Below are 26070 nucleotides of genomic sequence, written 5' to 3' on the forward strand. Positions count from 1 at the left end.
GGCGAAATCATCTCCATTTGTTTTACAAAATCGAATTTTTATTCATCTCTTTAAGTGTACAAATATCGTAATTACAAGTATCAATATCAACATCTTTATCATTATTTTGTCGTTCGCACTCTGAAATATGTGGGTATATCGTCGTCAGCACCCAATTGTATTGATGAACTAGCCAGCAAATTTCCGCGTTTTATCTCTCATTTGCCTTTCTTTCAGTGTAGAGCAGGCTGTAAAGGAGCCCAATGAATTTGCATCAAAACTAAACCGACAAAAAACGAATTTTGCTGACTAACTTAACTGAGGTTGTGTTCATAAATTAAAATAAAAACTTACATCTAAAAAGAGTTGTAGAACATTTCGAAATGGGGTCTGCGGTTCGATTTCGTTTCTAATGTCTTTTGGATTACTATTGCATTAGAGGCGGAGAAGAAAGATTTAAAATTAAGACTGGGCAGCATTGTTTCACGTACAATCCTCGTTACATTTCTTACAGAACATATTATAATATGCATTTCATGCGCGAATGGTTCAAAATATTTTATTTAATCCAGCTAAACTACGGGCTTTCCACTTTAAGTTACAAGTTTGTGCGGTCGGAAGGGATTTTAAACAGAGTGCAGGCATTGAACCATTGAACCATTGAACCATTTAGGCATGAAATGCCCTAAATCAAGTATTAATATAAAATAAACCAATTATGCTCCTCGGCTTCGTATTAAAAATATCGCTCTACACACTGGCGGCTTTCTTTGTTGCATTGACTAATAAACATTTTCTTTTATAGTAGATTCCTCATTTGGTGCTCGCCTGGCAACCCATTTCCATTCTTTTATTTGAAGAAGTGTTTGTACAATTTTCTCGTTTCCCCTATTGTTGTTGGCTTTTGGCTCATATTTCGCTCTCTATACATATAAATAAACTTGTCGAAAAACATTGCATACAAAATTTGTCAAAAATTCATTGAACATCTCGTAATTATGTTATGTACAGCGATCGTTGCCGTTTAGTGTGTGTTGATTAGGTTTGTTTATGCAATTATTTACAGTGTCAACAACAAATGCCTAAAAACTAAATAATAATTCTTGTTTACAAATTGGCCCGCCGGCTGAACAGGACTTGATCCACACATCAAGGGGCCTACATAACACTATTGTTATTATTATTATTATTATTGCATTACGGGTATGGTTTATGTTAGGGTGTTCGGGTGCTCGGCTCTACTTCATGCGGTTGATGACTAAGTCGGCGACCACCTGGAGGCCCTTCTGGTAGGGCGACTCCGTGAGCTCCTGGGCCAGCCGTATCGCCTCGTTGCAGTGCTTCTTGGCCAGGAAGCGGGTCTGCTCCAGACCGTGCGACTTGTGCACCAGCTCGAAGGCGCGCTCCACGTCGCCGGGCTCGCTGAAGCGCCGCATCACCATGGGATTCAGCTCGGGGTACTGGAATGTACGGAAAAGGCATTTCAATTATGCTGGTTATGCAGTTTGCAGCTACGGAGCGGCTTTAAACGCACTGCACGCGTGCGCAGCCCGCGGAATGCATAGCAAATGGGCATTGGTAATCGGTGGCAATTGATGAGTTACAGGCCCATTGTATCATCTGCGCATCTAGCCAACCACCCACCCACATGACCTCATCACACCTTCACCGCCGGCACCATGAATACATCATCGTTGCGACGGCGGGAAGCCACTTTGGATGCATAGCCAATAGACATCTGGACAAAGAGACAACTCAATCTAGCTCATTTATACACAGAGAAAAATGGTATGCAGCCATATGAATTTAAGTGTGGCATACTTTTTTTATACACCTACGACTTAAACGATATTGATCTAAACATTTTTCTCTGTGTACACAACGAATCAGCTTAGATTTGTTGGCAAGCCAACAAGGAAATATCCAACGGATCCCAGATTTCGCACTCACCTTCTCGCATGCAAAGAGGACGGGGGCGGTGGCCAGACCCAGCTTCAGATCCGCCGCCGTCGGCTTGCCCATCTGCTCGGTGGAGGAGACAAAGTCCAGCATGTCGTCGACCAGCTGAAAGGCCAAGCCGATGTTGCGTCCGTACTGGAAGGCCACCTCGGCCACGTTGTCGTCGGCCTGGGCAATCACGGCGGTCTGCAGGAGAGCCGGAGAATCGAGAATAGAGAACAGAGAACGGAGGGTTCAAGATCAGCTCAAATTGCAGGGGATTGGGCACAATGGCGCGAGACTGCGTGCACACTAATTGCCGAATTAAGCGGCTCGGATCTGGCCAATAAGAGCCTGGTCCGGTCGGGCTCGCATGATGGTAATGAATACTCACCGCCTTCAGTGCATTGGCGATCAGCGATGCGGTCTTCCTGTATGTCTTGGTCAGGTAATGGGCGAAGCGCTCGTTCTCCGTTTCCCTTGAGCCCAGCTGCATGAACTCGCCTTGGACCAAGTCGGTCAAGATCTGCAAGAGATTACGGACAAGGCGTCATAAATATGTCACAGTAAGTGGTTGGGGATATGGTTATGGCTTCAATTGTTCTCGGCCTGGGATTCCCGCTCGCAGATGAATGGTTCATTACGCAATTCGCAATGCTTCCCCTACACTGATCAAAAATTTGTAGAATTTTCAATATGAATATGGCTATTACAGATATAGCATTTCTCTCGCTGATACGCTCGTGTGTGTGTGTAACTTCCGCTTGGCTAAAACCTCGCATGCAAACAGCAAATACAATTGTGCCAAATGAATCTGGCAAACAAGACTTCATTCAGAGCTCCAAAGAAGATGGATATTTTGGCTATCGCCGCTTCTGTTTGCCCATCAACTGTGTGGCACGCCCTTCGATTCGCCTTCGCATAGGCATTTTCATTGATTCGGACGAGAAATTCACAGGCAGTTGTCAAAATCATTGGCAAACAATAGTGGGCGCTGAAAAATGGCGGCTTCCACCAAGGAGCTCAAGGTGAGGCGGCCGCAACTGGCCAACAGTTTCTGGCCAAAATGCCCGGCCAAATTCCTCGGAGCGACCACCGCTGGACTTTCAATGTTAATTAACACGGACAAAAAGCCAACTACAAGTGCGTGAGCTCTAACAACTTGGCCAACAAGTGCATTTGGAGCCAGACAAATTAACACAATGCCGCCTTTTAAGCAGCTAAATGAGACCAAATGCAGCGCCCGCGGAATCGAGTGCAATTTTCGGAAAAACTATGCTTTAGCCTCGAAGCCACTTTGCAAGCCACTTATTGGGAATTTTCTTCTTCAATCGCCAGCTTCCGACCAGGGGAATTTGGCGGCATTCAGTCATTTTCAGAGATTATACACTGAAACAATTAAATGCTATGTACTCTTCGCAGCTTATGAGCCTAATATAAAGTGGGCTTTCCCAACGGCGTTAAAAGTGATAACCGTTTGGTTTAGCCCAAAATGCGGGTATAGTCATAAATTCACTTGATTGAAAGGCAGACGGACATTCTACCCATTTTATTAATGCCATCCGACGTCTTAGAAACCGCTGATTTTATTCAGACACGTGCACAGCATATTTAATATGAAAAATCGGATGAATATATGCCGAAGATTGTAGATTGTCGTAGATGAAAGAAACTGGCAAAAGTCGTCTATAAACGAGTGACAAACAGAGTTGAATGAATACAAAGTTTTGGGCACAAAGAATCTGGTTTCTTAGCACATCAATTTTCAGCTTTTGATTACCAAACTAGTTGGACAAACTACTTAGAATAGATCTTTAATCGGACGCACAAGTGGTGTGTGTTGGTTCATCCCCAACTTTTCTTCATACATATGTGCAAATTCGGCAGCCCAGAGAAATTTGCATAAATAGTGGCGACCAGTTTGGCTTAGAACTAGTTTCAAGACGAATGATCTCACGATCGCGAAGAAAGTTTCATTTTGCTGGGGTCAAAGTGCTTGGCATGCAAATGAGCCACATTATGCGATAGACGCACGAGTATGATATCGCCCAGATCGGGTTAATCATATAGACAAATAGCGGCGGATAAGTGTCTGGGCCGCACCTTGGCCATCTTCAGGCCAATCCTCAGGTGTTACGCATGTTTTTTCTACGCGAATTGAGAAAACGCCAAATGTGTAACCCAAAAACGTAGGCAAGTTTATTGTGTTTGCCTTGGCTATTAACTGGCTCGATTGTGTAAATATGCAGGGAAGCTGGGAGCTTGAAGAGATCTGAGATTCGGAGCCACCTTGGTCTTGGCTTCCAGGGCAATAGATCTGGTTTCACTTTCCGTGGCAGGTGTGACTAATTCGAAATTCGTAGGAACTACGTGTGAGTATTTCTGCGGAATGCGGGGGATTCACAAGGACACGAATGCACATTTCCGACTCATGAAAAGTGAATGCCGCTTTTTGCAAAGTTTCTCGAACTCTGGCGAAGGGCAAACCTTGGGGATCCAACTTCCAGGGACGCAGGAAGTTTTCAGGCCCGGTGATTTGTGCCCCATTAAAAGCGGCAACTGGTTTTGGGTTTCCCAACCAACAGAACGAGAAACTTTCATCAGTTTAAGACAAATGCTGGTCCATCAATCGTGTGAAACTTGGCACCTTACGCGATTACGTACTTTCTTGGCATAAAACTAAAGGCTCGTTCTTGTGTACAGATATATTTACCCAGAATCCGCGCGTTTTTAAGATGGGCAGCCTTTCTAAGTAAGTTTCTTAGCTTTTCAGTTTGCTCTGGCAATTAACCAGCAGCATAAAATGTGCGAGGCACTTGGTATCTTCTACAAATGTTTGTTTATGGTAGAATTTTAAGCAGCAAAGTTATTTTTATACAATGATTGATTGTTACTTATATATAGTATATTCAGTTTGAAGCTCGTCATTAGTCATATCCTTGCAACTCGAAGTTTCCTTACCTGACTCAGCACGATCGTCACATCATCGCTGCGCAGACGAGCTATCATAATCGAGGCAATCGATAAGATGTAATCACCAGCCATTGTGACCTGTAAAAGCGATGAGACATGGTCAGAAACAAGCGGCCATAACAAAAGATCGGCCAACACAATCGCGGCAAGACAGTTATGTGTTGCAACGTTAACAGCCAGCAGCAAGTTGGCTCGAAAGCAAGAAAACCCAACCGACATGTGACTAAGATGAGCGGCGATACAATCAAAGGCGAGAAATTTCCGCTTCTTGTGAAGATGCGATTGGATTAATTTGTGCATTTTAATTTGAAGACATGTCGAAAGGGAACTATTTTGGGATCTATTATTGAATTATTGAACGCAGCGGCCAGCGGCATCGCCATTCGATTTTGAGGCCTTTCAAATGATGCAAGATGGATGTTGACAAAGTCAATAAACACTTCAAATCGAAATACGCAACAAATTGATGTCAAAGTCAGGCTTTGGGCCCCAACGATTGCTATTCGGCTGTTTCGGTTGCCGAGCGACTCGGGCGCGTGTTTGGCTTTGTTTGTTTGGCTCTGGCAAACATCGGTGGCACCGATGATGCCACAGATACCACCTCTATCACGCGGACCGATCCTTACCTTCTTGTGGTTCCACAGAGCGTTCACGCTGGGCTTGCCGCGTCGGAAGTCCGACTGATCGATGACATCGTCGTGGACCAGACTGGCCGAGTGCACCATCTCCGAAAAGAGGGCGATCTGTCGCTGTTTGTGTACTAATTGGCTGTCAAGGCGATAGGAAGATAAAGTTAGGATTAGGGCAAAAATCCGAAACTACATTTACATATGTAGGGTGATTTCATTCGGACGGGCTGCGCACATTTCGCAAAACCGTGCTAATCAATTACACTCGTCTACACAGAAAAGTCTTCTTCAACTAATAGCAACATTTTAAGCTCTACTGTACTTAAAAAAAAAACAGAAGGTTCATTTAAATGTAAATACTTTTACGTTAGGTAATAACCATGAGTTCTTTTTGAAAATAATAAAATCAAAAACGGATGCAGTATTTTTTTACGACTACCATTATTCAGCTTGTAAACTCTTGTTATTTAGATATTAAATAGTAAATTGACTCACTGTGACTCGTTGTTCAGGTGATAGTTTATCGCCTTGGCCATCAGCATGGTAACCATGGGTCGCAGAGCCTTGCCCTGGCCATCGAAGTAATAGCTGGCAATGGTGTCCAACTCTGGCTGGGATGTGCCCGACTTCAGCAGCTAAAAGAAGAAGATCCGAAAGGGGAATTAGTCAGGCCCACTTTGAGTTGTTTTCTCCGTTCTGTAGAAACTGGCCTAAATACGCAAATATTTGTGTTCTGGGGCGCGAGATAAAAATCCCCTCGTTTTGAGGGAAAAAACCATCTAATGAATGACGTTCTTAGCATCTGGAATGGAACTGCTGACCAAACTCTGTAGGTGTGTTTAAGATTTGCGGTTGGAGATGGCATATTTGTTTCATTTAAACTAAACTTTTCAAACTAATAAGGATCTAGGAATTATCTGACCAATATTTAACCACTTACATATCGCACATCGTCGTAGAAGTACTTGAGGTCGTCATCGAGTATGATGTAGGGATCGATCTGGAACTCCCTCACAGGACCTGCTGGCTGTTGTGTGTGGACCGAGCTGTGCTGCCTCAGATTCGCCTTGGAACTCTGCGAGTACTGCAGCGATTGGCTGCACTTGTGGGGACTTTGCTGCAAGTTGGAAAATGGTAGAACGGTTAGCGATTTCGATGGCGATTTCGGCCAAAGGCTGCAATTACTAACAAAGTGTGAATAATGATGGAGCAAACAAGTCACTTAACAACTTTCAATTGCGGCTGTGTCACGTCTAACAAGTTTTGCCTTGCCCGCCGGCGTGTTTTCTGTTTTCTGTTTTCAGTTTTAGCCGAAAAATTAATAACTGGAAAATTGCAGTGGCTACAGTCTTGGGCTGTAACCCCCGTAAATGGCCAACTAATTGTAGTCGCTTGTTGACGCCCTCGCGCGACTCTTGACCTTGTCGCCAAAATTTGAATGGTTAAAACCACAAATCCTTTTGTTGCCGACACAAAAGAGAGCAACACGCGCTGCTCTGCTGAATTGTTGCTAAATTGTTAGCAAAACTAGTGCCATTTTCCACACAGGAAAAAAAATCGAAGCTTTCAAGACGAATGAATACTTTCTTAATCGCAAAGTTAAAAAGAAGTTGCACTTTGCTTGGATCAATTAATCAGAAACCCAATAGACAGTCACTTATAATTTCTCGCAGTGCATTGCTTTTGAATTGATTTTCTTTTCAAATCCGTTTATGTGCCATTATGCAATGTTTGCATTTGTTTGCTTCTTGTGCAGCCTGTCAACTAGTCAACCAGTCAACTAGTCAACCAATCAACCAGTCAGCCTCTCAGTCTGTCAATAAAGCGCCACACATGCTGGCATGATAACATGTAAATTCGATGTTGCCAGCTGTCAGCGGAGGTAGCTACTTTTACACCATCGAATCTTTGGCCATTTCGACTGGGTGTGATTGCGGAGTACGCGGTGACCCACTTGTGGCCCTGGAGTCCTGCCACGGGCCAATGACCATCACTTGCCGCCCTTGGCCAGCGGTCTTCATCCGCATCTTGTGCAGCATCATCAGCAGCATCATCATGATCACCATCTGCGTGGTTGGGAATACACGTGTGGGCTTTTGGATGGCAAACTGGTTCGGTTTTGGTCACCGAAGGGGCAGCCAAGGGGCCCACAGCATCGTAAAATACCCAAACAAATTGTTGACCATTGAAAAGAGCTTGTAATGACCCAGTTTCATATTTAATATGTGTCATAAACATCGGAATGGGCTTTGCTTTTGGCGAGTAGAAAGCGCGCCGTGCGATCGGCGGCTTATTACAAAATCGACGCATCACAATTTACAGCAGCAGCCGGAAGAAATCCAATTAAATGCGAGTCGCGGTGGCTTTCGTTTTCAATATGTGCGCCAAATTAAAATTAGTTGATAATATTTTGCAAAGGCCAAAAATAACAGAAACCGAGCCGCACAGCCATTTCTTTGCGTGGAACGTGCAGAAATGCATTTAATTGTGGCCATTTCGAGTTGGCCGCAAACGTTGAATGACTTTTAAGCGTTGTAAAACGCTTTTCACAGGTGCCCACGAAAGCCGAACGGATTTTAAGTGCCTCTAAACCCATTGAACTGCTTGCCGTTGGCCACTTGGTCATGTTATGGATGAAGTGCCCGAGTGTACTATAATAAAGCCAGGTCAACGATCTGCGCTTAATTCTGGGTGCCTACTAAGTCTTAGATCCCACCGAATTTCACGATGCAAATTCAAACTGGAGTTTTGCGAGCTTATTGCGTGTACAAAGCCAAAAGCAACAGCTCTCGAATTAACCACATAGGAAGTGGACTCTTTCGTTGCACTTGACTGCTGAAGACGAACCGAGGATTGGGACTCAGTCAGCTCGACTTGGTTTATTGTGCAACCGGGGGCAAGGAAATCGCGAAGTATCTAGAAAAGTGGAGATGCACGTACATTACTCGATTAATCAAACATTTGACTAATCTTCATTGGAGGTTTTTTAGTGAGTGGAGTTCGGCTTGCGAGTTAATCTGGCATCGGTTGATAAGGTTAAACCGCAATTGCCTCCGAGCGAACCAACTCCGAAGATATCCAGTTTAACCTCCTTTTGCCCCACATGCAACTGGCCACAAAAGAGGAGCCGCGGCGATTGGCAAGCCAACTTTCACATCGATTCGAAAGGAAATAATAATAACGATCTCTTCGGCAACAATGCGGCTGATAATTTACTTTTATTTGCTTAGTGGCCGGCGGCGCCTCTGCCAATTTTCATTTAAATACGCGCATTTTCGCAGCCATTAGATTAATTGTGGAAAAATTGGCCAAAATGGGCGCAGTGATCAAAGCAATTGCAGCATTTAGCGGCGTGTGCAAATATCGGCAGCCAAGTGCCAAAAGCGAATCAAGCAAAACTGAAAGTGGAATTTTCGCCCCAGGGCGCTCCCACGACATAATCCTCTCCAGATGTGTACCATCCAATTCAGACCACAGCCCAGCCCACTCGGAGTTGCCAACTGAAGATGTAGACAATTAACGGCTGAAAGTATTTAAACACTTTCGAGTGCCGGGCCAAAATCGCACTGATTGATGTCTGTTTTGATTGAAAGCCCCACATACATAAAACCGGGGAAATTGCGACATTTTGCATTGCTTATTGATGGCTTTACGACTCACTTTTGTCCAGAGCCTCGCATTGTTGTGATCTCTCTCTTGTTTGGCCCGGAATTCGCTCAGTTTCTTTTGGCCATTTGTATGCGGCATCATAAGCCATTTTTTATTCAATACGGCAATATGAGAAGCTCGAAAATTACCATTGCATGTTGCTATTTTAATGGAGGCCAATTCGAAGTACACAAACTATTAGCACCTGCGATTCGAAAACTATTCAATTATGGCAAACAACTCACAATTCTGTGCCTACCTTGCGTAGCGAAAGAACATTTATTATTCGACGCAATTAACTTAATTTGATAACAAGCTGTGCTTATGCGACAATCGGTTTTACTTGGCTGACTTCTTTGATCAGGAAGATTGATGTCTAGAGGATGAAAGAGCTCCTTCGACCTTGGAAAAATCGGAAAGCCCTGCTGTCATCAGTTCGCAAACATTTTAATTGCTTCCTTTTCTGGCTGGCCAAAAAGAAATACCGCCGCTGCGATCGAACATGACAGGCCGTCGGCAGCGGAAGCGGCCAAAAGCGAGGTATTGGCCAAAAGCGGACACAAGACACGGCCAAGAAAGTGAGCACAGCTGAGGGCCGCGAAGACGGGGCTTTGGACTTACTTTCCCTTTTTGTCATCGCTGCGGTTGTATTGCCACGGCTGACATAACCAACGCTTTTGTGGGCCACAAGGGGAAGAAGGGGGCGGGGCGGCAACGATTGGCTTTGTAATTTCTCCGTTCGATTTGAACCGCGGGAGCTTCTTCATTAGCCAAGTTCGCTGGCAAGTGGTTAACATGCGTGTTAACAACCCAGTCGCACCGCAGGCATCCGAGCTCAAGTGAGTGTGAATGCCAAAGTGGCCGAGTGTTTGCCTCCAAACTGGGCAATTTGTGTTTGACAAAGTGCTCGTCGCGGCATTGAGAACGCTTCTGAATCTCAAATCCCGCCGAGATGCAGCAGCTCGAGTGCGGCGAGCATAATCTGTCGGCATTGTTTGCTAATGTCTCAATTGCGCAGGCCACGATGCGTCACGGTTTCATTGCGATCGCAATAGGGCTCATCAGAAACTGTGACAACTGCAATCGATTGGCCAATTGAAGTCTGCAAGTCACCGAGCCAAAAGATGAAAGCAAACGGTTGCTCACATGGGAATCCCCAAAAGTATCGAAGTTGTTATTAGGTTATAGTTTCTGCCATTGAAGTCAATTGCAAAGTCCTGTTTAAAGCGGAAATTACTTCCTTCGTTAATGTCAAAAATGTTTCGAATAAACAACAGTGAGCACCATCAGCACTGAGTTTTCGAACTAATGAGTTGTCATCCCAAACGTGGATTTTCACTTATTAATTGGTATATATCCACTTGATTTCCGATCCAGTTTAGCCGACCATTTTCCGCAGCCAAGTATCTGCCATCGAGTCACACGGAATTCCCCCGTCGCTTTGGTTATTGCGCAATCGCGATTCACAATTGAAATTAGTGCGTGCCCGTCCAACGCGGCGGCTGCGTGATATTTGCCTATGGAGGCGACTTTAAACGCTGCCAAAGCAATGGCGAATGCGTTTTTAAACGCCTAAACATCCAAGCGATTGTAAAACGCCGCCAGAGCCTGTGAAAATCGCTTGATGGCCGAAAATATTTGTTGCCTACCATAATTTCTGGAGGTGTCAGTGTGCCGTTGGTAATTATAACAATCTGTCAAAAGGCACAGGCACTAAAATGCAGCCGAAATTAAGGTTCGCCGAGGAAAGGCAAAATGTTTTTGCGGACAAATTGGAAACCAGTTGGCGGTGGAAAACCTGAAAATTCAAGTTTATCCTGCATTGGCCACTTCGCGGGTAAATCAACCCAACAAATTACATAAAAAGCGCAGACGCAGACAGGAAAAAAACAAATTCCGAAGTGCAACTGCCAATGCGACGCGTGCCGCCAATAAATGCAAATCTAATTTTTCGTTTCAGTTTCTGGCCAAGCGATGTCGCAACTCGGAATCGTTGAGTGTGGAAAACATTTAACCAAATTCCAATGGTAATCAGGTGAAACCCTCGGCCAATTAATAGGGCCCCGAGTGGAAGTAGAATGTTGAGCAAACACTGCGAACAAGCAAGGCAATCAGTGTGGGAAACATATGCAAACGCCGCCCAAGATAGTCAAATTTATGATAATTGCTGATAAAACATCAACAATGTAAACCAATGAGCGACTTTGATGAAATGCGGGCTGACAGCTGGCCAGTCTCGATGGGCATGGCTTTGGTTTTGGCCGGGTTATGCAACATGGTCAAAAGTATCCGAGGCAAACTTGCTCGACCGCCCAACACCGCTCCCTTTGCACACAGAGAAAAGGGGCACCGATATCTAAATCTACATATATTGGTAGTTGGGTAAATATTACTATATCTTTAGTAATCAGACTTAATTTATGCATACTTATAGTTGGAAAAACTGAATAGATTTTTGATGTCTCACTTATTCTTCAGCAATATTTCTTTCGGTGCACTTGGCGGCGCTTCTTTTACGGCTTTCAAATCGAAATTCGAAAATTTGTTGTTGAGGAAAACAACGCCGAAATCATTAACAGTTAACAGACTTGGCGCGAAAGAGATGGAAATGCGGCAGAAAGGCCGAAAACCACCGATACCAATACCGATACCGAAACCAAAGAGCCAAAGCTAAACCAAACCAAACCGAACCCGAAACCAGTTTAGGACAACGGGCCAAAACGCATGCGTCTTCTGGAATTGGGTCAGCAAGTACGGGCCGAAAAATACCAAAGCCAGGCCCGAGCGATCAAAGAGACCATTGCAGGTGTGTGGCTCATGGGACAGGTTGAACGAAAGCCAGGTCAGCCGGCCCAGTCGCAATCCGCTTAGGCATGCCCACATCCAAGCTCCGAGGAGCCAATTAAGCCGCCAGCAAGTGCACATTAAACACAAATAATATGGAGCTGATAGAGAATTATTCGGCGGGGGTCTGTCGGCTTGGAACTTCTTCTGGCAGGGCCGGAACACCACTCGGACCGTGGGTCAGTGAAAGTGTTTTGCAGAAATACAGAAATGAAGACACAGCCGCTAAGGCGGAGATTTACGATATGACCATCTCGTGCATACGACGGATGTATCTTTTAGCATATCTGCCACTTTTGCTCGGCTCTTTCGTACGTATTTATGCCCGCGATGATCACTTTCTCACAAGTGGCTAGCGAATATGACTGATTGTGAAATACGGCTGAAAGGAATGCGGGCTGAGGGCTTTTAATTGAGAGATACGTATGTACATATGTATATCTTCTTGAGTAATTTGGTACAAGAAATATGTTTACTCGCTATCTCGAACCCATATGTAGGTTAAGCACTCCAAACCCCGTTTAAATGCCTCTTTTATTGATACAAGCCAAATCGCAGCTGATTTAATCGAGTATTGACTTCGTGCCCAAAATTTCTAAAAGTTTCAATGAAAACAGGTTGCGATTCGGTTTCACTTTCTCGAGACCCTCGCATTCAAATTAAGCACAAGCGCGTAAAAAACGCGGAGAATCGACCGAAATCGATCCATCTAACCGTTCACAGACTCTCTAATCTAATTGAGGACCGCCACCTTGGGAGTATCTACACATGTGTGTACCGTCAACCCATCGAATTCACACGCTGGCGTTAAAAGACTTGGCTCAAAATCACGCATTTGCAATGAAAGTGAAAAGCCTATAGATACGAAAATACTTTCAGGCGGAAGCGCTGGAAAATATGAAAATATGAAAATTGGGAAACTAATTCGATGCAGAGATAACGAATGTTAAGAGCTGGTCAATCGGCTTCTTGCCAAAATCGTGTGGCGCATACGTGTAGATATATGTAGATAAAGAGTCGGACTTCCTTTTCTTTTTGGCCGGTTTCTTTTGGCCAAAACAATGGAGAGCCCGCTCGGCAGCTTGGCAAATGAAATGAAATGAAGAAGAAAGTCAAAGAAACCGTTAAAAGTGAATTTCTTCTACGACTGCTATTGCCGACTATTATTAGTTGGCGTTTTTTTCGGTTTTGGTTTTTGGTTTTTGGCTTTGCCTGCGACGTGCGCTTTCTATTTGCGTTTTGTTTATTGTTTACCTATGATAGATGAACGTATCAGTTTCCAGGTGCTCGTGCTTTGCCGTCTGCCCGCCGTGTGGATGGATGCGAGTTGGGCACACATCCAATTTGGCGTTGAATGAATTTTTATTCGGCTCCGAAGTGAAACAAAAAAGGGTCTTAAACAACTAAAATGCATAAATAATTCGATGACGACGAATGCATACAAAATTATCAAACTTTTTCCAATATGATTGCGAACATTTATGTATATGTGAGTACTGCTTATAGTAATGTTACTTTCTTTAAACTATAATTTTATCTGAAAGATATCAAGATATCATTTGGCTTCTCTCATTTTCGGGAGGCAAATGCAAACCCCCAACCTTTCAGAGCAAGGTCTTTTTTACGGGTGTCAAAGGTGTGCATTAAAGTGAATTAACGAGCACTTAACCCGTTTTATATACATATGTATACCCAAAACGCGACCAAAGTGCGGCCATATAGATACAAATAAATATGTTCAAGCCAAGGCTGGCCGCCAAAATAGCCAATGCACAAACTGCATTCAACTTGCTGCATTCGCAATGCCAAAGCAATTAAATCAAAGTCGCACTCCCGAACGCCACCCCCCCAAACTAAATGGGTTGGCTTAAATGGCGTGCCATAAAACAATAAACTAAATAGCAAATGTGAGAAACCGATGCACTAATCGCGGCCTATGCATACATGCCTACTCAAGGCATACATAAGTGAGTAAGTAAGCAATTAAGCCGAAGGCTTGACTAGCCAATTGAATTTCAAGACAATTGCCCGAAGTTCCTTCTGGGTTTTTCCGACTCGCAACAAAGGCTGGAGATGTTCCCCAAGAAATATGACCTAGGAAGGCAAATAGCTCCATAACTCTATAATGAGCTCGGTTATTTACGACCCTTTTGTTGCACTCAGTGCGTCATTCGTGGGATTTAAAAAATTGCATGCATTTCAATCGTTTTATTTGCTACAGTAAACTCGCTTTATAGTGCCATGGCAATAAAATATTATGAGAGAAAATTAATATTTATATTTGACACCTAGGACAATGTCAAGTTGTTATCATAAAGCAGAGTTAGTAGTAGAAATATGTAAATTAAATAAAAATATCTTCCTTATTCCTTAAAGTGTATTCACTGTATTTGCAATAGTTAATCAATCTAATGAAATAGCTGATAGTATTTACCCCGACTGATAAGGGCACCAAATCCGCATGTTCGACACAACGCAGAACAGAACCCACTTGAGATATTACGTATACGCACAGGTCGCTGACAAGTGGAGCACAGTTTTGGGGGCACTGGCCCCCAATCAGCTGTTTATTGGCGCCGCAAATAGCGCGAAAATCAACAACGCGGGCGATAAATATTGATAAATACGAGCAATAAACCAGAGCTCAAATGCAGCCAGCGAAATTGCATAACTCAAAGAAAAAATGAAAAAGGAAGAAAAACACTACAGACTAGCGACTTGTCAACGATATAAAAATAATGACAAACTACAGACAGACCAGAAAGAGACATAATTATCGGGCCAGAAAGAGAGGCAGATGAAAAACTTCACCTTGCAAAAATGCGGGAAAAACACATGGAAACGAAGCGGAGAAAAACAGAGGCGTTCGGCAAATGGTAAAAAGCCAAGGCACAATAATAAATAAATGCGCCAGCTTCCGCCAACAACAACACTGCAACTGTGGGCGCAACAAGTTGTTTTTCACGCTACTTGCACAAAAGCAATGGCCAGCAACCAACAACCAACAAGCAACAACCAACGGACAACTGCCAGCAACCAATTTCACTTTCATTTTCTTTTTGGCTTCGCAGCGAAGAAAAGAAAAGCGGACAGCAAAAGCCAAAGTCACGCAGACGCATTAGCGGCCAAAAGAGTTGGCTTGCAGCCAATGCACTCTGCACTGCAAAAAAAAGCCTATCGATTTTCAATCCGATTTTCATAAGGATTTATTTCACATTTGCCAATTTTAAAATTGTCCTGTTTATAAAAAGGATCTTCCCTCTTCAAGTTTAACATAAAAATGTTTCATCACTTCAACTATATTTGCCACTTAACACAACTTTTCTCGCTGTGTAGGCTTCGTCCGACAATGAACTTACCAGCAGATCGGGGTAATCCTTGCCCATGCTGAAGCTTAATCCGTGGCAGAGTCGCATGGCCTGCTGTTGAACTTTGGGCGGACTGAATAATCCGGTCGCGGCGGACGGGGCTGTGTATCCTGGCCGGGATCCGAGGAGCTGATAGAGCAGCTTGTGCGTCTGCTGGCGACGCGAGCCGCACACGACGCGACCGGAAGTGCTCAAGCAGGCCATTTTGTGGGTGTTGTTTGTGAGGATTTCGTGTAGCAGGGCTTATGCGTTGGTTTTTTTTTTATTTTGGGAAGGGCAGGATGCAGCTTCTTGATCGAGACACAGGCACAGAATTCAACAGGTGAACAGCATTATAGTGGGTTTTGTTTATGTTTTTTGCAGGCTCGCAGGATTTGAAAAACGCGCGATTGCGTGGCGATTTCGGGGTATCGATGGACTGGCGATTTCGAGGCGACGGCGAAGCGCGGTTTGCTTGCGTTTGGCTTCAGCAGCTCCAGCGAAGTGTTTTCGCTTTTTGTGGATTTTTGAATCGATGCGCGTGCGCGCGGTCAGGTGTGGTGGGAATCCCACTGGCCGACTGTGGTGGAAACGATCGCTCACGAAGGTAAGATCGGCTTGAACTTGAACGGGGATTTCGGTGGCTAAGCCAGCCACGCGGTTTTGCAGTCACTGGGGGTCGAGGTCTGTTTGGATGACCCCAGTTTACCTGTGGGTCACACTATTGGAGGGATATATATTCGGACTCAAGCGTTGCTCACAGAGGTCCTATGGCCACTACCGCCACTACCATCCAGTCCCGCCAGTGTCCTCATGTTCCGCAACAACTGGGACGCTCGAAGATCCCGATGAAAACGCGTTTTCCGGCCTGGCAAATAGTTTTTATTTAACTCGCACGCAATTTGCACCTTTTCACTACTTTATTTTGACGTAACAGTGCAGAACAGCTGCTGCGAACAGCTGTTTAGGGTTGCAACGTGCGCGGTGACGCAAGGCAGCCGGCTAAAACGTAGCACTAGAGGTGGGCAACGTAAGGTGACAAGGTCTGCAACATTAAAACGGTAGTTATTTACGGATGCTGACATTATTTTAAAATTAGTTACACTATTTTTAATGCTCTTTTTTGAATTAACATTTTTTAATCTATTTTGTGTCTTACTTACGTTTTTCTATAAACATATCGATAGCACAGCTGTTTCCTCTTGCGCATCTCTAATCACGTTTACGTAAATTTCAGAAGAGCAAGTAACAAGATGTCTAGAAATTTGTTTTTATCAATTACAAACTTTATTAGGAACCTAGAGAGCCTGTTCCTGCCACATGGAGGACACCCGCCTGGTGAGAAGCACCAGCCCAAGTAAAAGTTACCCTGACTTACCCACTTTCTACACAGCTCTGGCGTTGGCCGGTTTTCAGCATGATCACAGCCCAAAATCCTCCACGGAATTCAGTTTGAAGCAGCTTATTGGCGACGGAATGCTGTGGGCTGTTCCGAAGCACAGGAGGTCCGTGGAGAAACGCCTGAAGCGGAAGTTCGGACATCCGGAATACAACTGGAAGCCTCTGAGGGAGAAGAGAAACCTCCGCTCCTGTCTGCAATGTGGCCATGACCACGAGATGGGAGTTCTTTGTCGTGAGTAGCCTTAAAAGAGTACCAAGAGGTAGCCCCCGTTAATGTTACTCTTTCAGCCTTCTGCTACCAAAAAGTCCTGAAGGAGACGGAGCTCATGCAGTCGAAAATCCAGGAGACACTCGGTCTAGATCCCGTGGACAAGGAAGTAATTGTTCTTTATGAAGGCGAGAAGGCCGAACAGTCCACAGATGATCTGAAAAACAAGCGCATCGTGGAGATGAAGAAGCCTCGTCCCATGTGGTTCACCAAGAATCTGCTCCAAAAATCCACGCAGCAATTGTCCGAAACCAAGGAAGTCAAGCCCTCCGACTTGGCCTAGATACTAAGCATCCATTGTGCATTAAATCCACACGTTCGTTATCAAATCGATGCTAGTTTATTCTCGGTGAAGGATAAGGACCTTGCCTGCTTCAGGAAGCCGTTGTTAAAGTCCTGGGCACTCATAGGTTTTCTACCTTCCACGCGTAACTGAAGCACTTCCAACTGGCTCTGCTGAGCACATCCGATTATGAGGGATCTCGACTTCCGCAGGTAGCTGATGACACCAGGTTCTTGGACTGGAACTCCCTTCTCCGGTAATCGCAACTCCAGCAGTTGGACTTGTTTGCCTAAAAAGCTGGTTGTTAGGTTTTTGTAGCCATACAAAGCTCGGTGACGAGTGTATATTTCAAAGGCACTAAGCTCGGACCAGATAATTTCTGTGATTTTACTGGTGATCTTGGGAGCTGAAGGCAAAAATATAGATTAAATACGTTCTCGAAGTGCTTAGATATACTTTACCATAGCTGGCCCTTGTACTATCTTGGGGTTTGGCTTCCTTAAGTCTTAATGATAGATTGTTAACAGTGTCCACAAGTAAATCTGCTCCTAGCGTCGCCAAGGATGCATGCAGATCCGGCATGAAGACATCGGGCTTAATATCCACTACCCGCTGAGCTAAAATCTAAAGCAAAAGCCGTGAATACTACTGCATACAATGGTAAGGTAAGAATGAACTTACATCACCGATATCGAACCGGTGAGGTTCGATTTTCATGATGGAAACTCCAGTGCTGGCATCTCCCTTCATGATGGCATATATGATGGGAGCAGCTCCCCGCCATTTGGGCAATAGACTAGCGTGAACATTGATCATTCCATGAGGAAATCCATTGATGATATTAGCAGGAATCAGGTGGCCAAAGGAGACCACCACACCAAGATCAAATTGCGGACACACAGAAGGATCTATGGGCCACTTTTGCAGGGGAAGCTTCTCCTTTTCCGCGTAGGTCCTCACACAGTTGGCGGGACTTTTGAAGGAGGTAACAACTCCCAAACGGTCACTAAGAAAATAATTAATCTTATTAACCACTTCTACATTATTGTTTTAAACATTTTACCCGCAGTTTTTGTGTAACGCCTGTAAGCTGGGCAAGGAAAAATTGTCGGTCCCGAAAAAAAGAATTTTCGGAGGGTGGTAAGTTCCCTTGCAGCGCTGTGCAATTGGGATTACATTCTGCCACACTTTTCTTTTATATTTGTAGAAATTATTAACTAAACTCTTGCCGCAAAACATCGGAAAATTTGTTGGATAATAATACCGCGTAAACAAAAACAGCTGTTCGCGATACCAGCTGGTCACTCTACCAAATAACGTAACAGGAATGCTGAGGTACAGTGAAACCTGTTGCGTCTGAATAACTATGTAAATTGTGGTCATTCCTTTATATAATTAAGAGTCGTTCTTTTTGTTTAAGTAATTAAACTTAGCTAAATATGTTACTTTACTTTTATATGTCGGTCTTTAGTGACTGTAGACTATCGGTAAACGTTTATTATTTTTTGAAGTTCATCGCACGGTCATACTAATGAGAACGCAATAAAAATTTGGAAAATCAAACATTTACAAAAATACGTATATTATTCGGATCGATTGGGCGACTGTTTTGATGCCAAGTGCCAAGGAGCTCCATTAATCTAGAATGGACGCATCTGCTGCCAAAATCACGCCCATGGCCAGTTCCACGTCCACTTCCGGATCCACAAGCTCCCCCTCCAGTGACAAAATGAACTACGCACTGCAAGTGGCGCTGCAGACGATCAAGGAGCGGTGCATCCAGCTGCAGCGCCGCGTGGCCAGCATGGAGGAGGAGAACCAGCGGCTGAGGGAGGCCTCCAGCAGGTCGGAAGGTGCTCCGAGTGTAAACGAAATCGGGGTCACTGGGGACGTACTCTCTCTGAAAGCACAGGTCTCTGAGCTGCAGCGCCAAAAGGAGCAGCTGGAGGAGCACATTGGCATGGTATCGAACGAGAACAGACGGCTCTGGTCCCGCCTATCGCAGATCTCCAAGGATCAGCAGCTGAAAGCAGTGCCCAGCTCAACAGACTCGCGAGCCCAGCAAAACCAGAACCTGGTGCGCTCCAAGACCTTTACGCAGCACTCCCCCAATCCTCACCTTCGCCAAAAGATGCTCTCCGACGGCATTAAGGATCTCAGCCTGGAGGAAATAGCCCTGGATGACTTCGGTGCCAGCAGTGAGGAACTAGGTTACCCCTACAACCTGCAAAAGGTGGAGGAAACCACTAGTGAACCAGATGCCAATGTGGATGCCAAAAGATGTTTGGATGGACTGCAGGACCTGAGGCGAGAGGCCATGAAGCAGCAGCAGGAGCTCAGATCGCTAATGACTCTACTAGAAAGTCGCATAGGTAAGCAAGAAAATGAAATTCATGCTAAAAAAAGAAACCTCTTGTAACGCCTTTTTTATGTGCAAGCAGCACTCAAGCCCTGTCCGGAATGTGCCCAGAAAACCATCAAAAAGCCTGAGATGGCCGACAAAAGTCTGGAAACGGACGACAGCTTGACCAGCGAGCTGAAGAACTATGAGAACCAACACAATGGACACAATGGAACGCCGCCCAGCCAGAGAATTAACATCATACAAGAGAAAATCAAAGCAGATGCAGCCGACGCAATGGAGAAGACCTGCCCTATGTGCGGCAAGCAGTACTCCAGCCAAGTGTCCTTCAATGCCTTCCGCGAGCACGTCGAGATGCACTTCATCGACGATGCACTGGAGCTGGAGTCGGAGAACAGCATTGAGCGCCAGTTTGAGTTCGTTTCCCATGCGGTGGGTGACTTCTGACCCAGTAGGCGCATTTATTTCGCCACCGAACTCTGACCTGACCCGGGAAATCCAAGGATTAAGGAGCAGTTTGACTGCACAGGAGCCGCTTGTTACGTTTCTATGGATAAGACGTTAGGGCGATCATGTATCAAAACTATACAACATTATACTTTAAGAAAATACAAATATAATAGTTGCGGAGAGTGCATGAATACTTAGATGTTAGTGACAGAATACGAAATACAGTTTAAATGAAAAGCCTGAAAAAGTTGAGCGCTCTCTTCGGTTAGTTGGAAAGTGAAATCGCCGTGGACAACATAAATATTATATTATTAGCGCTGACAAATATTGTAGTATCGTTTGTGGTCATTATCCGATCTAATTAGCCGCTTTTCTGTGAGTCACACACTTTGGGGGAATAGTGGAACATTCGACAAAGAAGTTTGGCTTGAGGCCATTGTGCTGTAACTGGTCAGAGGATTTCCCTGTTTTTTTGGCTATGACGTAGTCGAAACCCGACTGGCAACTTCTGCCTAATCGGGCTGATCCAGTCATTCAATGCGAATATTTGCCAAAATTTTGGCCATGAGATTTGCCATTGATAACAATACAAATGCAAATGCTCAGAGCTACTTTCTTTTAATGCATTTGGAATGGGTCGCAGCAGAAATTAAGCTTAAGGAAAAATTTTAATTGGCGTATGCTAATAAGTTTGATAAATAAATATTTTTAAGACACGTGGCAACTCCCGTGGAGAATTTATTACGTTACTATGAAATGCACAGATAATGAAACAAATTATCAAATTGGTAGTAACCCATTCACAACTAATGTGCATAGAATTTGTAAGAGTTCAAGCAACTTTTGTTAGATCTTTTCCGCATTTCCAACTAATACTGGGTTTTCCTAGCTCCATGGTCTATATTGCGATCCATCATTTATCATTTCGAAAACCCAGCGCTGCAATTAGTCTGCCACTTGTTGCTACCGTTTGGGGCTAATCACGCGCCACTTAGGTGTCGAATTCAGATCCGATCCGATTCCACTCCGTTTCCATTCCGACTCCGCAGACGCCAAGTCTACGTGGGCACCGTGCCCCTCCGCACTATAAAAGATATCGGAGCATTTGTGGGCCGTTTCAGTTGCTCGCAGTTCGCAGTGGCAACAGCATCATATTGAGGCCAACATATCTCCCGCACATTCGCGCCGGATGAATTATGTAAAATCGAAAACGCCGCGAATCTCAATACAAAGACACACGCGTCCGCGGGAATCCAATAAAGTTATTAGTAATATTAGAACAATCACATCTGCGATCTGCAACAATGCAGCCGAATGCCTTTCACAAGCTTTTGTTACTACTGCCGCTCGCCTATCAGCATACATCAAATGGTAATTCCGATCCCAGATCTTAAGGTAGATCGATCGAATGGAGTGATAAAAGTGCATAAACTAGCCTTCAATGGCAGGAAGTGATACATGTGAAGTATTATTACTATCATAACTTGAGAGCGATTAAAAATACTTACTTCCCTCTAAATTATTACAAATGGGACTAAAAGTTTGAAAGGGTGCACACCCATTACCATTAATTGTATAAGCTACTGTGATTAATCACTCTGCCATACCTTGTTTGGGTTCCAAAATAAGAGAGTCGGCTGAAAACAGAAGTGAATTTATTCACGGTCTTGGCTAATAGGATTACCAGATGCTAGATGGCTGAAAGAAAGTGAAAACGTCTCAGAGCTAACATTTTCTTCAATTCGAAACTTGTAGATGATCATAAAGACGAATCGCACTGGAACTACGAGACGAACGGACAGAACTGGGGAGGAATTTGCTCATCGGGCGAAAGGCAGTCACCCATTTCATTAAACGTCCAAAAGGTAAGTAACAAGTACATGTAATACCTCTTATGATCAGAATTAGTCAGAGTTCCTATGCTTCCGTCTGTAATGATTTAATTGACCAGGCCTAATTTGTTGGTCTACAGCTTCAGACCTAGTTTAAAGTGATGAAAAGAAATCAATTAAATTAAAAATGTGTATCACCAAATTCGTATTAATTATGCGTGCCAAAACTCAGCCCTATTTCATATGCGCATCTATTTAAGCGCATTTTGTTACTGCGTAACAAAATCGTCTAAGAACTTGTATAATATTTGTCAAAAGAAAAGCTTTAAATTCCGCAACTGATGATGCGTTGGTATGAAAATGAACTATAACTGGGCGATGATTGGCACTATTATCCACCCAATTAGCCACAGTGCTTACATAATTGGCTTGCAACATGTGGAATGTGATAGCCGAAATTGGCATATAGCTTATAACATAACTACTTTAACAATCGGGAGCTCTTTTAACGCCACTTTTTGCATTACAAGGGGTAATGGGTGTGGAAAATGGAAGCGCTGAAAGGGCTAATTTATTTCAATAACCACTGATACATTGTCGTGCTTCCCGGCAGTCGCTCATCGTCCCACTGCCGCGGATCGTCTTCGGCAACTATGACGTAAAGCTGAGGGGACCGCTCACCCTGCACAACAATGGACATACAGGTGGGTTGTGGGTTCGAGAGATCGCCAATGGTTTTGAACGAAAGCTACTAATTGCTTGGCAGCTCACGTGGAGATACCAGAAACTGCTAACGGCAACAAACCCTTCATAACCGGGGGTCTGCTCAAGGGCAGATTCGTGGCCGAGGCATTCCACTTCCACTGGGGATCCCCGAGCTCCCGCGGATCCGAGCACTCCATCAACCAGCAGCGATTCGACGTGGAGATGCACATTGTCCACCGAAATGCGAAGTATGGAGATATCGATGAGGCGAAAAACAAGAAAGATGGCATTGCTGTTATTGGAGTCATGCTGAAAATAGTGAAGGTAAGTATCCAGCTATCTATTTACCTTAGGTCAGTAATCGTACCGAGAAACCGGGTGCAATCTAATCCAACGTGATGGAACGATGATGCAATGAAAATCTTCACCGTGAAACTAAATTTGCCGAAGAAAATTAAACGTGCCAATACGTCACTTTCAGATGAATATTCTTTCAGCTGTTTTTCTGCTTATATGAATCAATCATTTGAACACAATTTCATTAGGAGTTTGTAACAAATAATTTGTGATTTTTTTCTTAACAGAATCCCAATCGCATATTTCCGGGATTGAGCAAAGTGATGAGTGCGTTGCCGCGAGTGACGAAGTACAACGCGAAGACGACCATTCCGGGCGGACTGAGTCTGGGCCAGATGCTTGGAAACGTGAATCCGCGGGACTTCTTCACCTACCGCGGATCCCTGACCACGCCCCTTTGCGAGCAGTCTGTCACCTGGACGGTGTTCTCCCAGGTCCTGCCCGTGCCCTATTCGTCGGTGTCGAAGTTCTGGAAACTGCGCGACTCCGAGGGACACAGGCTGATCAACAATTTCCGGGACATCCAGCCACGAAATGGGCGCCCAGTGTTCTACAGGATCGGAAAGGATCTGAGTGGGGCCTACCTGGGAAAGTGATGCTACTGTAGCTAGACTTAAGATCCGTATTTATTATAGTTTCTAAGACAAATAAATTATTTCATCTGTTGTAAGCTACTCTCCCTCTTGGCGTTCCAAATCAGATCCGATACGGTGGGAGTCCACTTGAAATCGGTGCCAATCTCATCTGAACCGAGAGTAAACGGACTATTTGGGATCCTATCCAGTTGCTCTAGGTAGGCAGTCGGAGCAGCAGCCAAGTTAGCAAATCTCCCGCACATTCACATAGGAAATTTAAGTAAAATCCGACGAGCGACATAAGACACACGAGTTATCTGGAATAAATTACAATAATAATAGTATTGCAATAGTAACAATCACAACTGAAATACACAACAATGCAGGCGAATGCTTTTCACAAGATGTTACTACTGCTTCCACTGGCGTTTTATCAATCAACAAATGGTAAATCAGATGCCAGAAGTTATATGTATGTGCTGACCAAGTAGAGCCGTTTAAAAGAATAAATTAGCATTTCAAATCAATTTAGCATTCGATTATGAGTACTAACAAGGCAGTTATTGGTAGAAGAAACCACTCATTTGCTTCCATCACTTGAAACTTGCAGGTATGGAATGGAATTACCTGAAGAATGGCAAGGACTGGGAGGACCTCTGCTCCACCGGAAAACACCAATCGCCGATTTTGTTGGATACTAAAACCGTAAGCAGTAAATCAAACTTCTTTAAAGTAAGCAAATCTTAATGTTCTTTATGTTTTCTCGCACTGACTGGTAGGCACACAAGTTGGTCTCACCTCCGATCACTTTCTGGAACTATTATAAGCTGCTTAAGCGTCCGTTTTACATCAGAAACAATGGACACTCCAGTAGGCTTTGTATAGTGGTTCGTAGTTCGAAGCAGAGCGCAACTAATTGCAATATTGGTAGTTAGCTTAGACATTCCCGTGACGAGCAATGGAAGGAAGCCCTTTATAACCGGCGGCCGTTTGAAGGGTCGCTACTTTGCCGATGGACTTCACTTCCACTGGGGTTCCTACAAATCCCCCGGATCCGAGCACTCGATTAACAAGCGCCGATACGACGCTGAAATCCATATCGTCCATCGGAACGAGAAGTACAAAAATATTGCGGAAGCCGTCCGTCATAAGGATGGCTTGGCTGTGGTCGCAATCATGGTTTCCATTGTTAGGGTAATCCATGATAGAAATGATGTGTGAAGAATTCATGTTCCTTGAATTTACTTGTAGAAAGACAATGCAAAATCCACACCCTTGTCCAAGCTCATGGAGGCAGTCGTGCGGGTGCCGATTGAAAACTCCAACGCCACTCTTTTTGGCCAATCAAGCTTGGATCAGTTGATCGGGGGTGTGAAGCACAAGGACTTCTTCACCTACGAAGGCTCACTGACCACGCCCCTTTGCGACGAGACTGTCTCCTGGATTGTTTTCACCGAGATTACGACCGTCACCATTTCGTCCGTCTCAAAGTTTTGGCTGTTGCGAGACCACTGGGGCAACAGGCTGATCAACAATTATCGGATTGTCCAAGGTCTAAACGATCGCACTGTGTTCTATAGGACGGCCAGATCTTCGAAATCATAAGTTATATGAACTAAATACAACACACTCCTGTACTAACCACCACTTCATGTTACTTAGATATATACCAAGGGCTACAATCTCGAACAATCACCCAAAGTCCCAGCCACGGATTAGGAAAAAGTGGGACAAAGAGCAAAGACGAAGGTTTCCGCAGTGCAAGTCGATCCAGATGCTATTTGAGTTTTGCTCAAGTTGTTACAACAGCTGTTAGTCTTTCTATCAAGTTGTGATAGAAGCACACCTTTATTGAACAATCAAAAATCTATAGTTTAGTTAAAGTGTGTATGTAAAGTGCATTAATCTGAAGTATAAGTAGTAGTAGTGTCAACAAGAGAGGTAGTCTGGGTTATTAGTATTAGTATTGGTTACCCAAGATCAGTAAGGGCAATGCCTTGGTTGAACAATCAGATAAGCGCCTAATGAGTTTACCTGCCATCCAGACAGGTAATTTAGCAATTGCGCTGATAGATTAGGGATTCCAACTAATAATAGGAAATATATAAGTATTATCTTTATATTATACAATGTATAAATTTATACAAAATTGTAAGAACTCGAACCTACCTCAATCTGTGAGTCGTTAACTCATTCCGTGGGTGTTGATTAATAGTGATTCACTGGACTTGGAAACCACCCATCGCAATGATTCAAGCTACGTGATGGCGCTCCGCCTCCTTGCACTATTTAATTCTGATTCAGAGCAATCAGGGATTCTTCGATCTATCTGCCACGTAGAGCGAATGTGTGAGGTAGCGAAGAGGAGAGGATTCATTAGTTACGGGCTCAGTGTCTTGGCCACAGTCAAAGTCAATTATGAAGCTGGTTTGGCAACCGCAAAGCTGTAAACTCATTTGCAATTTGGATGTAAATTGCG

General features: G+C 44.2%; 6 protein-coding genes and 1 long non-coding RNA gene across 9 annotated transcripts; 4 read left to right on the plus strand and 3 right to left on the minus strand.

The window, feature by feature from the left end:
- Positions 1-16: 16 nt before the first annotated feature.
- Positions 17-16325, minus strand: LOC6730321 (all trans-polyprenyl-diphosphate synthase PDSS1). Its single transcript, XM_016173225.3, has 8 exons — positions 15371-16325; positions 6460-6636; positions 6015-6154; positions 5517-5658; positions 4879-4968; positions 2312-2443; positions 1930-2124; positions 17-1439 (listed from the first exon to the last, which is right to left on the minus strand). Exons 1-8 carry the CDS (start codon positions 15581-15583, stop codon positions 1218-1220), a joined length of 1311 nt encoding a protein of 436 aa, XP_016037084.1. The 5' UTR covers positions 15584-16325; the 3' UTR covers positions 17-1217.
- On the minus strand, positions 15645-18615 carry LOC6730323 (methionyl-tRNA formyltransferase, mitochondrial). Its single transcript, XM_016173189.3, has 5 exons — positions 18374-18615; positions 17992-18316; positions 17772-17934; positions 16522-17716; positions 15645-16403 (listed from the first exon to the last, which is right to left on the minus strand). Exons 1-4 carry the CDS (start codon positions 18547-18549, stop codon positions 17352-17354), a joined length of 1029 nt encoding a protein of 342 aa, XP_016037085.2. The 5' UTR covers positions 18550-18615; the 3' UTR covers positions 15645-16403; positions 16522-17351.
- LOC6730322 (39S ribosomal protein L32, mitochondrial) lies at positions 16572-17356 on the plus strand. Its single transcript, XM_002105568.4, has 3 exons — positions 16572-16696; positions 16752-16991; positions 17048-17356. The coding sequence occupies exons 1-3, from the start codon at positions 16612-16614 to the stop codon at positions 17308-17310; spliced, it is 588 nt and encodes a 195-aa protein (XP_002105604.1). The 5' UTR covers positions 16572-16611; the 3' UTR covers positions 17311-17356.
- Positions 18616-18795: 180 nt separating the features above from the next.
- LOC6730324 (protein spindle-F) lies at positions 18796-20369 on the plus strand. Its single transcript, XM_002105570.4, has 2 exons — positions 18796-19682; positions 19752-20369. Exons 1-2 carry the CDS (start codon positions 18956-18958, stop codon positions 20117-20119), a joined length of 1095 nt encoding a protein of 364 aa, XP_002105606.1. The 5' UTR covers positions 18796-18955; the 3' UTR covers positions 20120-20369.
- A 130-nt stretch (positions 20370-20499) lies between these two features.
- LOC6730325 (carbonic anhydrase 2) lies at positions 20500-23690 on the plus strand. The gene is made up of 5 exons (XM_002105571.3): positions 20500-21493; positions 21878-21987; positions 22568-22658; positions 22721-22983; positions 23244-23690. Exons 1-5 carry the CDS (start codon positions 21427-21429, stop codon positions 23610-23612), a joined length of 900 nt encoding a protein of 299 aa, XP_002105607.1. The 5' UTR covers positions 20500-21426; the 3' UTR covers positions 23613-23690.
- Positions 22863-24067, minus strand: LOC27207595. The gene is made up of 3 exons (XR_001600490.3): positions 23966-24067; positions 23027-23908; positions 22863-22968 (listed from the first exon to the last, which is right to left on the minus strand). It is a non-coding gene; the product is annotated as an uncharacterized LOC27207595 (long non-coding RNA).
- LOC6730326 (carbonic anhydrase 2) lies at positions 23902-25667 on the plus strand. 3 transcript variants are annotated; one of them, XM_016177890.3, is made up of 6 exons: positions 23902-24038; positions 24202-24296; positions 24371-24461; positions 24523-24785; positions 24843-25196; positions 25254-25667. In XM_016177890.3, exons 1-5 carry the CDS (start codon positions 23972-23974, stop codon positions 25194-25196), a joined length of 870 nt encoding a protein of 289 aa, XP_016037088.1. In that variant the 5' UTR covers positions 23902-23971; the 3' UTR covers positions 25254-25667. The 3 variants fall into 3 exon arrangements, with proteins under 3 accessions (XP_016037088.1, XP_016037089.1, XP_016037086.1); XM_016177891.3 differs by lacking the exon at positions 25254-25667 and having other exon boundaries at positions 24843-25238; XM_016177888.3 differs by lacking the exon at positions 25254-25667 and having other exon boundaries at positions 23922-24038; positions 24523-24779; positions 24843-25238.
- The last annotated feature ends 403 nt before the right edge of the window (positions 25668-26070 follow it).

This window comes from Drosophila simulans, chromosome 3R (assembly GCF_016746395.2).
Source record: "Drosophila simulans strain w501 chromosome 3R, Prin_Dsim_3.1, whole genome shotgun sequence".
In the NCBI taxonomy this organism is placed as follows: Eukaryota; Metazoa; Arthropoda; class Insecta; order Diptera; family Drosophilidae; genus Drosophila; species Drosophila simulans.

Coding starts and splice junctions, on each gene's coding strand:
- LOC6730321 (XM_016173225.3), bottom strand. CDS start 15,583: ATGGCCTGCTTGAGCACTTCCGGTCGCGTCGTGTGCGGCTCGCGTCGC. Junction 2,444..4,878: donor TGACGATCGTGCTGAGTCAG/GTAAGGAAACTT, acceptor AATCTCTTGCAG/ATCTTGACCGACTTGGTCCA. Junction 2,125..2,311: donor TCGCCAATGCACTGAAGGCG/GTGAGTATTCAT, acceptor GCTCTCCTGCAG/ACCGCCGTGATTGCCCAGGC.
- LOC6730325 (XM_002105571.3), top strand. CDS start 21,427: ATGCAGCCGAATGCCTTTCACAAGCTTTTGTTACTACTGCCGCTCGCC. Junction 21,494..21,877: donor CTATCAGCATACATCAAATG/GTAATTCCGATC, acceptor CGAAACTTGTAG/ATGATCATAAAGACGAATCG. Junction 22,659..22,720: donor GCACAACAATGGACATACAG/GTGGGTTGTGGG, acceptor ATTGCTTGGCAG/CTCACGTGGAGATACCAGAA.
- LOC6730326 (XM_016177890.3), top strand. CDS start 23,972: ATGCAGGCGAATGCTTTTCACAAGATGTTACTACTGCTTCCACTGGCG. Junction 24,462..24,522: donor CAGAAACAATGGACACTCCA/GTAGGCTTTGTA, acceptor CAATATTGGTAG/TTAGCTTAGACATTCCCGTG. Junction 24,786..24,842: donor TCATGGTTTCCATTGTTAGG/GTAATCCATGAT, acceptor ATTTACTTGTAG/AAAGACAATGCAAAATCCAC.
- LOC6730323 (XM_016173189.3), bottom strand. CDS start 18,549: ATGTTTTGCGGCAAGAGTTTAGTTAATAATTTCTACAAATATAAAAGA. Junction 17,935..17,991: donor ACCGGTTCGATATCGGTGAT/GTAAGTTCATTC, acceptor CTTTTGCTTTAG/ATTTTAGCTCAGCGGGTAGT. Junction 17,717..17,771: donor TAGTACAAGGGCCAGCTATG/GTAAAGTATATC, acceptor TTTTGCCTTCAG/CTCCCAAGATCACCAGTAAA.
- LOC6730324 (XM_002105570.4), top strand. CDS start 18,956: ATGGACGCATCTGCTGCCAAAATCACGCCCATGGCCAGTTCCACGTCC. Junction 19,683..19,751: donor TCTACTAGAAAGTCGCATAG/GTAAGCAAGAAA, acceptor ATGTGCAAGCAG/CACTCAAGCCCTGTCCGGAA.
- LOC6730322 (XM_002105568.4), top strand. CDS start 16,612: ATGTCTAGAAATTTGTTTTTATCAATTACAAACTTTATTAGGAACCTA. Junction 16,697..16,751: donor ACATGGAGGACACCCGCCTG/GTGAGAAGCACC, acceptor CTTTCTACACAG/CTCTGGCGTTGGCCGGTTTT. Junction 16,992..17,047: donor CGAGATGGGAGTTCTTTGTC/GTGAGTAGCCTT, acceptor TTACTCTTTCAG/CCTTCTGCTACCAAAAAGTC.